The sequence below is a fragment of the Nanorana parkeri genome, unplaced genomic scaffold, assembly GCF_000935625.1.
Source record: "Nanorana parkeri isolate BGI_ZX_2015 unplaced genomic scaffold, ASM93562v1 scaffold101, whole genome shotgun sequence".
Taxonomy (NCBI): Eukaryota; Metazoa; Chordata; class Amphibia; order Anura; family Dicroglossidae; genus Nanorana; species Nanorana parkeri.
In genome coordinates, this window is record NW_017306369.1 from 836,627 (window position 1) to 853,556 (window position 16,930).

At 39.2% G+C, this 16,930-nt stretch overlaps 1 protein-coding gene across 1 annotated transcript in view; it reads right to left on the bottom strand.

Moving 5' to 3' along the window:
• METTL25 (methyltransferase like 25) overlaps positions 1-10,391 on the bottom strand; it is a 107,850-nt gene extending 97,459 nt beyond the window's left edge. The window contains exon 1 of the mRNA XM_018552908.1: positions 10,298-10,391. Coding sequence (XP_018408410.1) covers positions 10,298-10,391 — 94 coding nt within the window. The remainder of the gene's footprint in view (positions 1-10,297) is intronic.
• Positions 10,392-16,930: the final 6,539 nt, after the last annotated feature.

The following is a 16,930-nucleotide window of genomic DNA, read 5'->3' on the forward strand; positions in this document are numbered from 1 at the left end:
AAAAAATTTAAAAAAAAAATATATATATATACATAAATATATATATAAAAAATATAAAACTTTGCTGTACTAAAGCCTCTGAGAGATATGAAAATTCAGCATATGATTTAACCTACCAGCACTCACCCATAACTGAACTATCACGCTTGGAGGACCACATTGTAAATATTTATTGCAGGCTCAACTTGCCACAAACACTGCCAAGAGACAGCTACTCAATGCAAATGGTAGGTCAACAATGTTGTGGCTACAAATGAGAAAGATACTGTTGCCAACATATCTGACTATTTTCAGATTACTTATGTATAAAACCTGAATACTTTCTCTGCACCAATTAAAATGATTTACAGTAAATGAAAAAACAAGGTATGGTCCAGAAATATATGCAATCCAATTAACACTATACAGACTCAATGCCCTTTATAATAAATGTTCACCCAATGTATGTTATACAGATAACAGAACCTAGTGTCAGCCACTGAGAGCAAACCAAGGCTTTTTTAAATGACAAAACACTTATGTTTTATGGCTGGGTATTTTCGATGGGTTGAAACCCCTAATTGGCTCATTTTATCATGTAAGGCCCTCTGTGTCCTAATAGAAAGATTTAGCACAGGCTGATCTCTTCCTTATTAACAAACAATGTCTTCAGATCTTTAACCCTTTGTTAGGACAGACAATCCTGCTCATGTAGTTTACAAGTGATAATTAAATCTGCCAGCACTGTACAGACAGGGTTAATTATTTGAAATAAAACTCCCCCAAACAGTGAGCTGGAGTTAGCCAAAAAAAGCATCGTAAAAAAAGGTAAGCTGCAAGTTTGATTATGCTATGTGAAATTGTTTGTATTGTTAGGAGGGGCTGTGAGGCATGAGGGGTTAAAGGATTACAACCCTGGCTTCTGCATTCAAACGTTAATTACACTAATAAGAGAAACACGATCCTCAAATTTCAGTCCTAAGTCTTTCTTACAGGACAGATCACGGTATAGGTGGCCATACACTCTACAACCATCGCAAGACTTTAGTCTTGCGATGGTTGTAAAGGGATTAAAAAAACGTACGATCTGCCTATCTTGGACAGGCAGATCGCACTCTCGATCATCACAAGCCCGCCCCCCTGAGGGGCGGGCTTCCGATGACCGCAATGCTGAACGGGCAGTGTGCGCGTGCGCACACCGGCCCGCTCGGCATTTGTCTTCCGAGCACCGTTCTAACCAGCCGAGAATCGTACGATTCCCGGCTGGTTTTCGAACATGCTGGTTCGACAGAAGACGTGCGACCGTACAGTAGAAACGGTCGCACGTCCCCCTTCACCCTCCCCCATTATTGTCCGAAAAACCGATCGCATACGATTATCGTACGATAATCGTGCAGTGTATGGGCACCTTAAAGGTGCTCAGTAAAAACTGGAATCAGTCATCCTGCCTGCTGCAACAAAACATTTAAAGGGTAAGAACTGTTTTTTTCTAAATATTTTTTGGTATGCTGTGTGAATAAGAACATACAACAAACATATATAGAGTTTTTTTCAAATTTGACTGCAAAAGTGGAAATATACTTTAAGACAAGGGAAAAAAAAAACATCCAGGGACCCTTGTAGACAGGATTAGGTGACAGTGATGACAATCAAGTCTATGCCTGAATCTTAGGTATTTCTATTTATTTGATGAGAACAGCAGGGGACATCTGTGCAGCTAATTAATTCCCAAGTATACTCAGCCTTTGGCATATACATTTGTATCTTACGGTTTCTCAAAAAAATTGTATCTAGACAAAATCATCCACATTTTTTCTTTGTATAGCTGGCCAACCTCCACTGTCATCATTTTGGATTTAGACCAGACATTACCTTAATCGAGGAAAACATCCAAGACAATGTTGTATCAATAATTGCCGAGCAGCAGAACAAGCACACTCTAATTAAATGATACAGTATGTCCAGCTTCAGACCAAATTAAAGCTCTAGTGGGACATTTAAAATTAATTACAATGAGAAACTAAAGGAGCAGCAAGACACTGCAGACATGCTGACAGAGCACTTCTCCAGACCAAGCCATGCTGTAGAAGAGCCCTTTCACTTTTTCTAGGTTGGGGTTTGATATATATGCCTATTCATTGCTACCTTTACATCACAGTTTTCTCAAACAGTGGGATGTGTATATTCCTAGGGGTACTGCTGACAATTTTTTGGTCTAACTTTGAAATAAGACTCAGAACAATAGTTTAAAGTTTCTGTAAACTAACAAACAGTATGAACAGAAAGCACACAAGTGTACATATAAATAATTTAAAACATAAGGGCTTTCTTAGAAATAAGTATTGTGACGGACCCCCGTACTCTGGATGAGTATGTCCGCCGCTGTCTTCTTCCTTGCTGAGGAGATATTGCAACCTGAAGATCCTTAGCTCCCAGTTTCCCCAGTCACTAGGCGAGGCTCGAGCATAAGGTGAAACAAACTCTGCTTTATTGAGCAACTGCACAAACTTTTATACAGCAAGTGATCAGATCAGATTATAATCCCATCACATCCCCCCTCCCCAGACAATCGGTCTGCTCAACACCACAGGGCTTCCCCTGCTAACGAGTTCCAGTACAATGGGAGATAACGAGGGATGGTGCTGATAGTCTTTTCCTAACCAGGTTACACAGTAATACCACCTCCTGTTGCTGTATCCCAATTTGCGCTGGGGAGGGAGGACGACCACCTCCCCTCCCGTACTGCTGATCTGCCACTGGGAAGAGAGGTTGACTACCTCTTCTCCCTGGAACTTCATCTGCCAATACTGTACATACTAGATATTGCGTGAAATGCAAACATGGTGTGCCTACTTTATATTTTACAAATGAGTAGGAATAAATACACATTCTTTGTTTCTGAAAGTTTACTTCACTTTTATATTGTAATAGAGATGATGCCACACTATACAGTATATGTGCAACTATCACAAATTATATTTGGTGCAGAGATGCACTGGAGGCCTTCAGCTGCTATTGTACAGTGCTGGGTTTCTGATGTGTCTCTGCATCTTTAAAGTGACAATAAACTCAGGAACTAAATCTTAAAAATGCATGCAAGTACATTGGGACCTGGTTCACACCTAGGCGATTTATTGTGCGGATTTAGCTGCAAGAAATCATGCAAAACACAGATTTGCATTCAAGTCAATGGAGGATGTTCACACATTTGCATTGCGTCACGTGGGCGAAATAGCCTTTTCGTGCAAAAAAAGTGCAGGAGCTATATTCGGGCGGTTGTCGCGCGGTTTTAGTCTCATAAACACCTGTATGCAGAGGCAACCACGCAATTTGCATACAGTGATCGCGCAAAAAGATAAATGCTCAAAAATGCATATGACTAGGTGTAAACAAGGCCTAACTATTAACAAAAATGTATCTTATTTGTGTATCACTCGGCTGTAGATCCTCAAATCATCTCTGAATTGGTGCCGACACTGTCCTCAATTCTGGAGGGTGACTACTTTTGCTCTCCATGGTTCCTGTGTGTGTTGTAAAGTAGCCAATGCTCCAAGCTCACTCCTGTGATGGACTACAATCTCACCTCTCAGAACTTTCTATCCAGTACAATATCACAAGGGACAGCACAGTCTCCAGCAGCTGTCCATCTACTGGAAGAGGGAGGAAGGAGGACCAGGGAGTAGGGGACTGGCCTGCTCTGCTGTGCCTGTGTATTTTTGGAGACACACACAGCTTTGTAGCACACACAAGGGTGGCTTAATAGGACCCTGCAAGGAAACGGAGCCACCTAAAGTACCAGCCTATTCTGCAGGAAATACATCTTTAAAGATCAAGAAGCAGCATGCACTGTAAGTGATTTCATCAGCATTTGAAAAAACCTTAAAAACCTTTTGACTTTAATATTACTTTAAAATTGTTGCATATATTATAAGTGCTTTTTAGTTGCTTAAAAATACTTACCAACTTACACCTTGGGTAATGTAAAGGAGGGGGCTGTGGGAAATTATGTTTATTATAATGAACCCTGTCTGTACTATGCTGGCAGATTTCATTATCAGTTGTAAACTATATTTGAACAGAAAGGGTTAAAAGAATTAGAAGCTTGTATATGAATGCGGGGAAACTCAGACTCTGCCCAAGGACAAATTCACTCTTAAAATTGTTCAGAGTAGCCTTCAGTCTGACTATTCCAAGGAAACATCTAAAAGGTGTGATATTTTCAAAATGATTTACACAGAAACATATATTGGATTTTTCTCATATTTGACTGCAAATGTCCAGGACCATTTTGCCCTCATTTTATTTAATACTATATATGCCCCAAGTATTTATTAATGTACGCTAGTATTTATTAATGTATGCAACTAAAATCTTAGTTTTTAAAGTAAATTCTTGAAACAGCGCAGATTTTTTTTCTTTGACAACTACTGGAAAGTGTGCTCACATTTTTATATTTTGTATTTTTGTATTGTATTACAATGTTTATGCCTAGATTAAATCTTGATTGGCCATGAATTCTTAATCTCCTATTAAGACTAAACTTTACATAAATTAAACGATTGTTGCACGTAGTTTGGGAGATTCCAGTAACAATTGTTAAAGTACTATTAACCCTTTCCCCACCACTGATGTAGGGCTTACGGCGGAACACAATTGCTTCCAGCTAGCCACGCCAGTAAGCCTTACGTCGGTGGCTTTCTCCCTTCTGCTATAAGCTCTGGACTTACAGTATATCAAAACTTTCCCCCACCTGTCCCCTATAAAATAATAGCCGTCATCAGCGGCTGACAAGCTGCTGATGAGAGCTATTAACCAAAAATCAGGGCCGTTTCGCAAAAAGGCGCAATTTATCATTTACAAAAATGTGTTATTTATTAACTCAATACAGTTTTATCTTTTAGATTTAGTCATGGTTTTTTTTGTGCACCGATACTGATTTTAGTGTTCTTTTATCAATTTAATTGTGTATTATCGGTTTAATATGAATTTGATAAACCTTTGCGCAATTATTGCAGGACCTACAAAATTAGTATCACCATCTTTTTATTCTACCGGGCCTGTGCTTTCAGAAAATATATGGTTTGGGGGGTCTTTTAAAAACGCTAGCAACGCAGCAATAGAAAATCAAAACAATGGTAAAAATTGCAAACATGGTGTGGCCAGCTGAGGTTAAAATCGTTCCGGGGGGCTTGGCAGCGAAATGCTTAAACTCTCCACATCAAACAAATATACATTGCCCAGCAAAGTATTGCTTTACATTTTTTTACAGAAATTTACAAATCATACAAATAGCTGCTTCCAAGTCTCTCAGCTCAGCTTCCCTGAACTTCCTGTCCAGTACAAGATAACAAAAGACAGGGCAGACTCCAGCAACTGTTTATCTACTAGTTTGGAGAAAGGTGGAGAGGGGGTCAGGGAAGTAGCTTGATTTGCTGTGTCTGTGTATTTGTAGAGACACACACAGCTTACTAGCACACACAAGGGTTACTGCATAGCACACTTGAGAAAAGAGGCACTCTACAACAGGAAGTCAGGACCAGTGCTCAGGGGACCAGCTGATTCTGCTGGAAACGAAAACTTTAAAAACATCAAGAAGCAGCATTAATTGTAAGTGATTTCATCAGCATTTGAAAAAACTTAAAATCCTTTTGACTTCACTTTATAAAGACAGTAAAACTGGTACTCTTGGTTGCAGAAATCTTGCAGTACAGCAGAAATTTGTATTTTGCGCATTTGTAAAAAAAAAACAGCACACGGAAGGAGAATCATTTATGTCAGGAAGAGAAACTGTGGCTGGTTGTCACAATACAAAATATAAGTAACACAATGCACTTCTGGTGGGGCATTTGGGACCTGCTTTTTTTTCCTTTGAGTCAAATTACAATCTAACCATAAGATCGCACATGAAGCTTCTGAAACATACTGCCCACCCACTGGAGAATGGAAAGCACTGCATCCTGTTTGCTAAGGAACAGTTCCTAATCCTTATTCATTCATGCTAGCTGGGAAAGGATATGGGGAATAGAATAAAGTGTTTCATGCAATATATATTACTGACCAGCTATTTTGCTTCCAGTTAAATGCTATTTCGATTAGGTTCATTCTAAGCTGCAGGGAAACATTCTGACTTCACGGTTTACCTATGAGTGAGAAGTAGGAAATTTAATGAGCTGGCTGTGAAAAGGTCTCAAACCACATACATAGATCATTTGGATTTTCTGTGCATAGCATCTTACACAAAATGCTAGCTCTAAATTTATGTTTGGCCAAACATTTACCTATTTTGGTTCCAAGGCACATTTTAATACCTGGCTGGGATGACAGTCAAACTTAAAAATTTATTGACTGTGCTGACTCTCATACAACGCAATGAATTTACAAGGAGGATTCTGTACACGATGCTGTTAAACTGTCAACACATCAGTGAGGGGGAAAAAAACTTCAAGTGTAAGCTTTCTCGTTAAAAACAGCATCGGTTTATGGAAAAAAAATGCAGTGAGAGCTAATAACATATACTGTACATAGAAAGCCATTTTACAACTATAAGGTTATTGTTTAAACATAGACGTCATTGTTTTACTCCTGACTGCATGACAGAACTAGATACTAGGTATTTCAGTACCTTCTAGCTTGTGCATGTGGTATAAAAGAGTATAAGGAAAAAGATCACTTTACAACATCTTTTTTTTTTACTCTTTATTAAAACTCAACTAAAGCTTAACCCCAGGCAAAAAAGGTTTTTGTTTTGTACAGAGTGGGGAAGGGTTAAATCCTTTGCCAGGTTTTTTATTACTGCCTTTGCCCCAAACGTCCTGGCCCCTAACCTCCTGAACAGGAAGTGATGGGAAATCTCTATAAAGGGAAAATACATTTTCCTTTCTTGTGGGTTTTTTTTTTTTTAATTTAAGAAAATTAAAACTTCTGACAATGTTTTATAGCTATCTGTGCATTCCCGTCCTGTTACTACTGCACCCCTTATTTCATACATAGCCATCATAATTTCCAGAAGTGATGGATCACTGACAGATTACTGTGGGATCACTGACAGAAATAGATACCGGACAGAAATATTATGTCTTGTCCACTCTATTCCAAACTACAAAAAATATTAAAGTTCTAATTTTACAAAGTGATGTGCTCAGATAGAAGGGACAATCTATTAATGCACTGTGATATTCCGCAATTATTAGTGAATAAGTGCTGCCATGGAATGTCTTGCCAGTGTACAAAAATGCTTGTCAATGAATTACCTAACTAATGAACAATTTTGTAGTGCGTTTCCAACTTCCATAGTATATGACATTTAGTTGTTGATTGGGAACAATGTGATTCTTAAACCATTAAAAAAACCTTAAAATATAACAATTATCTTCCTGTACTATATGATACAATGATACTATTGGTCATATAGGGGTCTCTCTGCCATATAAAAGCACTAGAACTTTTACAATTGTTTTTGTTCAAGCCAAAGAGCTTCAAGCAGAAATCCAACAACATTATGATGCTTCTAATGAAAAAGCTAGAATATACTGTATCACAGCAATATCCAGAACAATGAGGGGGTCGATGCCCTCTCTTTTGTGTGAGCTAAAGCTTACTAGCTGATAATGGAAAAGCAATACATATACAACTTTTAACCATTCATCCAAACTTCAGTACAGCCATGTGGAAAACTGGCCATTTCCAGACTTGAAAAGTTGCATACCAATGACAGCCTTATGGAATAGTAAAGACGGCACAGATCCTTATTTGAGGTCCCTCGCCAGGATAATTTTCAACAAATACCATAACTGAGCACTGTCAATGTGGAAACCCAACTTACTCTGTTTATTGCAGGTTATCTGGGATTTTCTAAGTAAAGGGGGTCTCTAGAGATATACCATACTACACTTTCCTTTTATTATGGTAATCTTTAGTTCGCTGAAGCTGCTACCTCCACTTCTGTGAGAACTAATTCACTTAGAATCTATTCATCTATTAATCCTACAAACTCTCAACATGTGTTAAAAAAGATTTCAAATCTCAAGACAAATCTGCTTTACTAAATCAGGCAGGCACTAAAGATGCTAGAAGCAAAAAAGAGCATAAATGTACCTATTACCTGTAAACAAATGTTCACAGTATTTCATATACCTATGTACCACATATATAAGATTTGATGGTTGGAACATATTTTTAGTGACCTTGATTGATAAACCACTAAAACAAACCTGGTAAATCTTCAAATAGCAGTATAGCTGTCACTTTAAGGCAACTGAATGCTTCTTCAGTTTATTTGTAGAGCAGCCCCAAACCCAAAACCGGAGAGTGAGGCAAATTCCAAACAAATATTGTAAAGTCACATTTTGACTCGTCTCCTTTCAACACATGACTCTCTGTTAAGGAGTAAGGCCACCCATCACATTTTGTAGTCAATGTGTGGAGCATAGAGGGAATGATCACCAAAGCTCTGCTAACAATTTGTAAAATAGGGCACCACATGTGATGGGGTTCTTATGGTATTATGGAGATCAACAGAAGATGCCTGGAGGTACTTGCTATATGATCTAATGACCAGTTAACCTTCTCCGAAAACACCACCAATCCGCTTTAAAGGTAAAATCAAGTAGTTTAGGTAAATTTATATTTTACCTGTAGATTTACCAAAGCCTTTTTAGAATATCTTAACATTAAAAAATAAAGATACCATATTCTCCAGTGCAGACTTCCAGACAAATCACTCAATATATCTCTGCTATAGTAGCAATTATTTAAAATTTTCTGCATGCTGGTGGCTGGCAAATCAGTGCCATGTGTTAATTTCTTACTGCTATATTTTACACCAGTAATGAACTTGTATTACTCTACCATGATAGACCTTCCGCTCTAGAACAACTTATGATGAGAGATTTAGTAGACAGCTTCAGGTTTACAGATAACAGTAACAAATGGGTTTTGTGTATATAATAATATTATATCTTACTACAGCTTGATTTGCTTAAGGCCCCTTTTAGACTGGCGGCCCAATTAGGCAAGCCTGTCAGTTTCTCAGACGAAGCTCAATATTAGTCTATGGACAGCCTACCCATAGGCCTAACGTGGGTCCGGTAAGTTCTGTTTTTTGGAGGAAAATAGTGGACGGACAAGGATGTCACAAAGGTGACATCCAATCTGTACTGTTCCGATCAGAAGGGGATCCAATCATGGATTCCCTGCTGATCTAAACTAACAGACACCTGTGTGAAAGGGGCCTAACCTGCATATTGCAAAGCTATGTTTTTGGAATTATTATAATGTGCGCAGTCACACTCTCCTGGTATCCGCGCCAGAGTTTCCCTCTTGCCCAGTTTCCATGCCTGATTTTCTCCTCTTTCCTAGGTAGTTGGCTGTCATCCTATGGGGATTCACAGGGCTGCAGCCAATCTTCTCACTTCCTTTTCTATTTAGGTTCTGCTCACTTGTTGCTCTGGGTTCGAGCAACAGGTCTGTTTTCTCCTGCCGGATCCTCCTGCGTTACTGGTGTTTCCCACCGTACGCCGTCAGAATAATAAAAAAAAACACCATAGTAATGCATAGCTAGATTCATATTGGCTATTTCACTTTGCAATAGCCAATAACAAACTAGCTATTGCACCCGCCCTCTGCTGCTGTCAATCACTAGAAGAGGACCTGATGGAGAACTGCATGTCCCCCTCTGCTGATTGGCAGCAGCAGAGGGCATGTGCAATATCTAGTTTGCTATTGCAAAGTGAAATAGCTAATAGGAATCTAGCTATGAATTCCTATGGTGGGTTTTTTTTCTGACTTACGGTGGCCAGCGGCCCCCGATGTCAGAAAAAAAAAAAAACGATTGCAGGGAAAGGTTTACTCTGCTTTACACTTTCCGGGGAAAAGTGTTTCTTTCCCGGGCATCCAGGAGCCGCTATCTAATAGTGGGAGACTCCCGGGCGACCCCTGGCAAATCGTGATTCGACCCCCGAGGGGGTCGCGACCCACAGGTTGAGAACCGCTGTCTTATAGTACCTAGAGCTGTTTCTTGATCCCTTGATCCTTTGGACTCTTCGTTATCCCTGAGTATTCCCTGCTGGATGTTTTCCCTGCCTTATGGTTCACTGTGTTCATGCGTTACTCAGAGTTCCCTGTGTTACCCTGTGAATATTGCTTGAGTCCCTTCCTTGCTTACATCTATGTGCTGTGAGTTGTCTATTTGGTTGTACCCGCTATACTGCTTCAGTGTTCGCACACTCCAGCACAGTGTGTCTGCTTTTCCTATCTACCTGCAACCTCCATGGTTTCTGCCTGCCTTTCCCCAGTGTTTGCTAACTACTGTATTACATACCTCTCCTAGTGTATCCTGCACTTCCGTGCAAGGCATGTTCCTCCTGCTGCACTTCTTTTGTATCTAAACTCTGATGGCGAGACTGGCTTGCCATAGTTTTTGCTGTTGCTCCTACCCCCTCCTACTGTTGCATTTTCCATAATATACAATAAAGGATAAATCCAACAGGTGGAGTGGTATCTCTTATAATGATGGTGGCATGCATGTAAGCCTGGAAATACAAGCAACAGCATCTTGCAAGGAGTGCACAAGAGACACACAATAATTTAACTCCAGCATCCAGAAATTAAAATATCAGCTTTAGGTAGCTGAGCCTTTAAAGCCTAAATGGGGAGGGGAAAATGAGACCATTCAAACAACATATGGTCTCAGTCTTCCCTGATCAAGTGCTTTTCATACATGCGCTTCAAAAGTTCTGGCAACATATGTTGAACGAATATATGTGGACACCCATACTTTGATTTTAAAAAGTTCCACATAAACTAAAATTTCAAATAATGCTCCTTTTTAATCTCCATTTCTATAAATGTCCATATGTAACGCAGCTACTTGGCAGCTTGCAAGCAGACTATGGCTACATGTTTAATTTATGATTCAGAGGTATGCAGTTTAAGTCTCAATGTGATCTGATATCTGCTCCTGCAAATATTTCCATTACTGAAAAAAAAAACAACACTTATTCCCTCCAACTTAGCTTTAATATTATTTCCCTCCCTTCTTGGATAGGTAGATTCTGCTTTTTAAATTTATTATCTCCTTTCATCCATAGCTGTACTCCGGATAGCATTTTAATGTTTTAAGTAAAACTTGATTAGTGCTAAAAGAGTATGTTAATATGTTTAAATAAGGAAATAGGATCTTCTGAAAACGTACTTTGAACAATGCCACTCCACATCCTTATAAATAACTCTTTGAACTCTGAAATATTATGGGAAAGAATGTATGAAACACCTAAATTAAACTTTATTGGGCCATTTGCATTAACAAAGCTGATCGTTACTTGCACTGTTGTTTTACAACCTGGCATTTCTTTGCTGCATTTAATACAACTGAACAGTGTGCAATGGATCATTGTGCTGAATTCAATTACGAAACACAAACGTCACCTTGGTTATTACTGTTTTTTTTATTGATTCTCTGTGAAGTACTGTAATGAGAGAGTTTACTATAACACATATCAGATGGAAAGATTTACTTTCTTATAAGGTAGAACTAAAAATAGAAGAATGTGAACATATTACTCTCGTTGTAAGATACCTACTTAACATAATAGAAAAGGGATAGCTAAGTGTTTCTTGCATGAAAGCATCTACCACAAAGTTTCTGTGGAAAAAAAAAACCAAAACAGAATATGCAGGCGAAATAAAGATAGGGCCAATGTACACTGAGTGGCCAGATTATTATGACCACATGACGTTTGTAGGCAAATTTGCTATAATTTCGCATAATTGAATTGTTTTGCTGGCAAGTTAAATCATACACAGCGATTTTAACACTGTTCAGAAACCAAAGTGACAAGATCTCCGCACATGTATTCCAAAGTGCTGTGACTATTACAAGGGGGAGCTACTGTTCCGTTTCCAAGGTGGGAAGCAATCGAACAAATGAGTCAGCACTGCTTGAATGTTGCATACAAAGTTCTGCATTGGCACGTTGAGAGACAATGCGTGAATGCAGAAATCTGAACATGATAGTTGGGGAAGGTGGGGGACACTCAGTAGGTAATGAAAACTCATGCCAAGTGCCCCATTTTAAATGTGGACAGCAGCTTTGATTTGTCATTTCTTTTAAATAATGCAGACTATAAAAGCAGTAAGGACTCCAAGGGAAGGAGAGTAAAGACAATATCAATTCCTCTAGGTACACTTGCACACAGTTTTTGAAGGAACTCGGCAGGTAGGTTGTTCCAAGCATCTTGAAGAACTAACCACAGGATGGAAGTCCTGGAAATTATGGTTTGGCCTGCACAGAGCCCTGATCTCAACATTATCAAGTCTGTCTGAGATTGTATAAAGAGACAGAAGTATTTGAGGCAGCCGACATCCACAGAAGATATATAGTTAGTTCTCCAAGATGTTTGGAACAACCTACTTGCCGAGTGCCTTCAAAAACTGAGTGGAAGTGTACATGGAAGAATTGATGCTGTTTTGAAGTCAAAGGGGGGTCACACCAAATATTGATTTGGTTTGTATTTCCCTTCTGTTCATTTACTTTCCATTTTGTTAATTGATAAAAATAAACAGTTTCATTTCTGAAAGCATTCTTACTTTACAGCATTTTTCCACATCTGCCTAAAACCTCTGCACAGTACAGTACTGTATATACAGTGTACATATTTATGTGTCTTGCATACATATGCATGCCACCATGTACATGCATATACTCTATACCTAGGCCCTTCCTCTCAAGATCTCATCACTTTATATGCAGCCCATGGATATCCTCTATCTAGTGGCAGTTAACTAAACAGGTTTCCTTTGAAGAACTTGTGAACGTGTGAACAGTCAAACAATGCTTAAAGAAGTTCTAAAGTCACAGCATATACTATTCTATTATAACATCAGCATTGTAGTATGAATACATCCTATATTTATTTTTGACAATGCAATCAAAGCTTACTTGAAAAAAAACCTTTTATATAGTGAATGTTGCCTTGTGTCTGCCCATCACTTATATCAACTTCCTGGATTTCCAGTGTGCTTTACATCTCTTTCCCTGCTGCTTGATTGTACCCAATCTTAATTTCTCAAAACTAGATATGCCATCATGCATTGCTTGCCACAAGCAATGCATGATGTTACTTTTCTGGGCAGCACAGAGGCTGAGCTGTAGCTCAGATGGCAGGCTTACTTGGGTGGTGACACGAGAATATTTCCATTGCTATGGTCATCTTCAATAAGTAAGTTTACACACTTTTAGATCGATATGGTTATAAGGAATGGGATAGAACTTATGGAACTTTATTATAGAAATACACATTTATTTTTACTTTACATACTGAAAAAAACCATGAAAAAAAAGTCTGAGCAGACTCCCAGAAACATATAAGTCATCGGAGGATGGGCAAATGTCACATTCCCCTACATGCTTGGTAAAACATCTATTCTTTACGGAAACCTATAATAATATATTAGAGAAAGGAAGGCAAACTACAGCCCTCCACCTGTGGTGCAACTACAAATCCCATGAGGCACTGCAAGATGTTGACAACCACAGGCATGACTCCCAGAGGCACATGCATGATGGGGTTCATAGTTCCATGCCAGCTGGAGGACCAGAGTTTGCCGTTGCCGACCCCTTCTCCTGAAAATGCTACTTTCCCGATTTTTATAGTGATTCATTGTCTTCATATCTCTGGATGGAAACCAGTATGCAGATCAGGAGTTCTGATCTAAACCTGACTTTATTTGTTGCATGTTTGTTCCAGGTTAGATACACAGCTTTGCTTTTGTTTACTTTTCTATCGCTTATATTGCTGTCCTAATGTGCACACAAACTGTTCAGCAACATTCCCCTGCTTGTGGCTCATGCCAGCTAAAGGCAAAAGTATTTTTCTTTTCAAGAATCAGAGCCAAATAGGTTTTGCAGCCTTCTATCATAATAACAAACAGTCAATCAAAAAACTAAAATACTGCAACAAAAAGACATACACATTCTACACCTATTAGCTAACACTGCAGACGTGCAGAATGTCAGCTTTAAGCCATAACATACACTTGACATGACATAAAGCAGTTCCTCATCCAGCATTACTCTACTATATGCCTAATGGCCCCCCAAAAAAAGAATGAAGCAGCATTAGGTGGAAAATGTGAACAAAAGCCACACTGTGCTGCAGACCAGAAGGTGTGGGTATAGTAAATACTATTTACCATAGAAGACAGTTATTTGATTTTTCAGGAAAAATCATCTGGGAATGTGGTAAATCACAAGATGGAATACCGTGGGTTAACACACCTGCAGAAGCCTGCAAGCCTCAAAAATTGATACAAAAGCACAAGGCCAGAAAATAAGAGGTCTCCCCCAACCAAATAGATGTTGCTCTGGATGCAGGTACACGCATACAAAAATTCTATAATGCTGTAAATCTTTAACACTTATTCAGGCTAGATGTTATTTCCATATGTGGTGGAGAACTAGACTGTTTTATCTCATACCGATATTAAAGTCCACATGGGAAAACATGTCATGTGCTTATACTGCACAGCACAAATGACTGTACAAGATGTACATTAAAAAGGACTTTATGCAGCAAAAATGGAAACACATTCTATGGTAAATTTAAAAGCCTCAAGATATTAAATGAAGTCATGTTGTTATGTGGAAGTATCACTTCAAATAATTCTGTTTACAGTAAAGTTTTTTTCTTGCTGAGTGAAAGGTCAGAATTCAATAAAACTTACTCAGACACCTTTCTAAATTTCAACATAGAATTATTAAAGCTGAGCATACATGGTAGATATTTTATCATGAAAAAAGATCCAATAACTGCTCATGCCCCACTCCTAGACACGACACAGCTTTTTCACTTTAGTCTTATGTCATTTTTATTCATCAATTATTTATCCTATAACAAATGCAGATGGAGGAGATCATAACCTCTTTGAGATTCTGTATTTTTTGCAGGAGCACGTTTTAAAAAGAAAAACGTTGATATTTTTTGCGACCGATACTGAAGACCTTTTTACTACAGATCACTTGGTTATTAACACATACACTACTAAATCAAACCACGAATGGAGTGTCTTTCAAAAACAAAATGATATACAAACTTAAGCACTGTCATATTATAAAAGTAATACATTGGAAGATTTTAAATCACAAAATTATGAGTTAAGTCAGAACAGCAACCACCTGCTACAGGCTACTATAAGCGTAAAGGGAACAATACTGTTTTTTCTTAAGTAAACTGTATCAATGTAATTAGGGATGCACCAATACCGATACTAGTATCAGTACCGATACTAGTATCAGTGCCGATACTGAGTATTTGGGCGAGTACATGTACTCGCCCAAATGTTCAGATACTTGCCCTTCATACCGGAACTTCAGGTCAGAGGGAGACCTTCCTCTGACCAGCAGTGGCGTGAGGGAGCATGGAGCCGGCTTCCCGGCCAATTAGGAAGCCGGCTAGCTGGTTATGACCCACCTCCTGGCTTCCTAATATGTTAGGGAGCTGGCTTCACTTGTTGCTAGGCAGCCTGGCTTCTGACCAATGAGGAGCCCGGGCGGCACATCATGGCCTGGCTTTCTGATTGGTCAGGAAGCCAAGCTGCTTCGCATCATAAAGCCGGATTGCTAGTCAATCAGGAGGATGGTCATGACGTGCTGCCTGGCTTCCTGATTGGCTAGGAAGCCGGCTTCTCTTGTTGCTAGGCAGCCTGGCTTCCTGACCAATCAGGAAGCTGGGTGGCATGTCAAGACCCGATTGGTCAGGAAGCCTGGCCACCTTACAGTGTTGTGAGCGAAGTGAAGCCGGTGTTCATTCGAAAGAACACCAGTCTCCCAGGCAATCAGGAAGCTGGGTGGTGGGGCTTCCCGATAATCCAGGTCCACGGATGCTAGTATCAGTATTTGGTATCGGTGAGTATCGGAAAAAAATACTGATATTCGTACTCGATACCCCAGAAACCGGTATTGCTGCAGCCCTAAGTATAATGTAAACAATCTTATTAATGTGTGTGAAGAAACAAGGATTCCCATTATCAATCAGTTTATCCTAGTGTCAGGATATTAGTTCTGCATACATAGGCACAGAAGCATAGGACAAGGCGAAGCAGAATATAGGGGTTATTTAGTGTTAGTGCATAGTTTAGTGTCAGGTTAGTATTTTAGGGGTTCAATAGACTCTATTCTGAAGGAACTTATGCACAAGTGAAGTTCAGGCACCTGGAGGTAAATAAATGCGACAGCCTCCTAAAGTTTGCTGTCATTGCTGTCTGATAGGCAACTTGCCAACAGAGCAGTGTCACAGTTTGCTACTAGACTCCACTCCATACATTGCTATTGGCCCATCAATAGAATGCACAGCCTCACTGGCCAAAAGAAATATGCCTGAGATAGGAAGTGACAGGCAAGCTTCAACATTAGATTTGGGAGGCGGTTTTAGATATATGTAGGTACCTCTAGGTGCTGTCACTTCAAACCTGCAGTAGTTTAAATATTTCCCCAATAATGGGTTTTCTGTTGAGCATTAATTAGGCTGAATGTAATCTGTAATATATCTATCTATCTATCTATCTATCTATCTATCGCTCGGCTCCGACGATTAAACTGCTTTTACTGCTCATCAGTTTAGTGTTATCAGTGATTAATGGCTCTAAAATGATTGCTCTCACTCCGACGTTTGCGGCGATATGTAACATGTATGGCACAATAGGCGCAATCGTCGTTTTCGCACGTAGGCCCACCCGACGCATATCTCCGTTTGTATGTGGGGGCGGGGACTTAAACATTTTGTTTATTTTTTTAAAAAATGTATGCTTCTTTATTTTTGTTTATGATTCTTTAATTTTTGTATTACTTTTTTTTTCTACACACAACTTTATTGCTATTACATGGGGGGCCTAGAAGCCCCCTATGGGATAGCCAATTTACATGACAGGTCCTCTTTATGGAGACATCAGGGGTCTC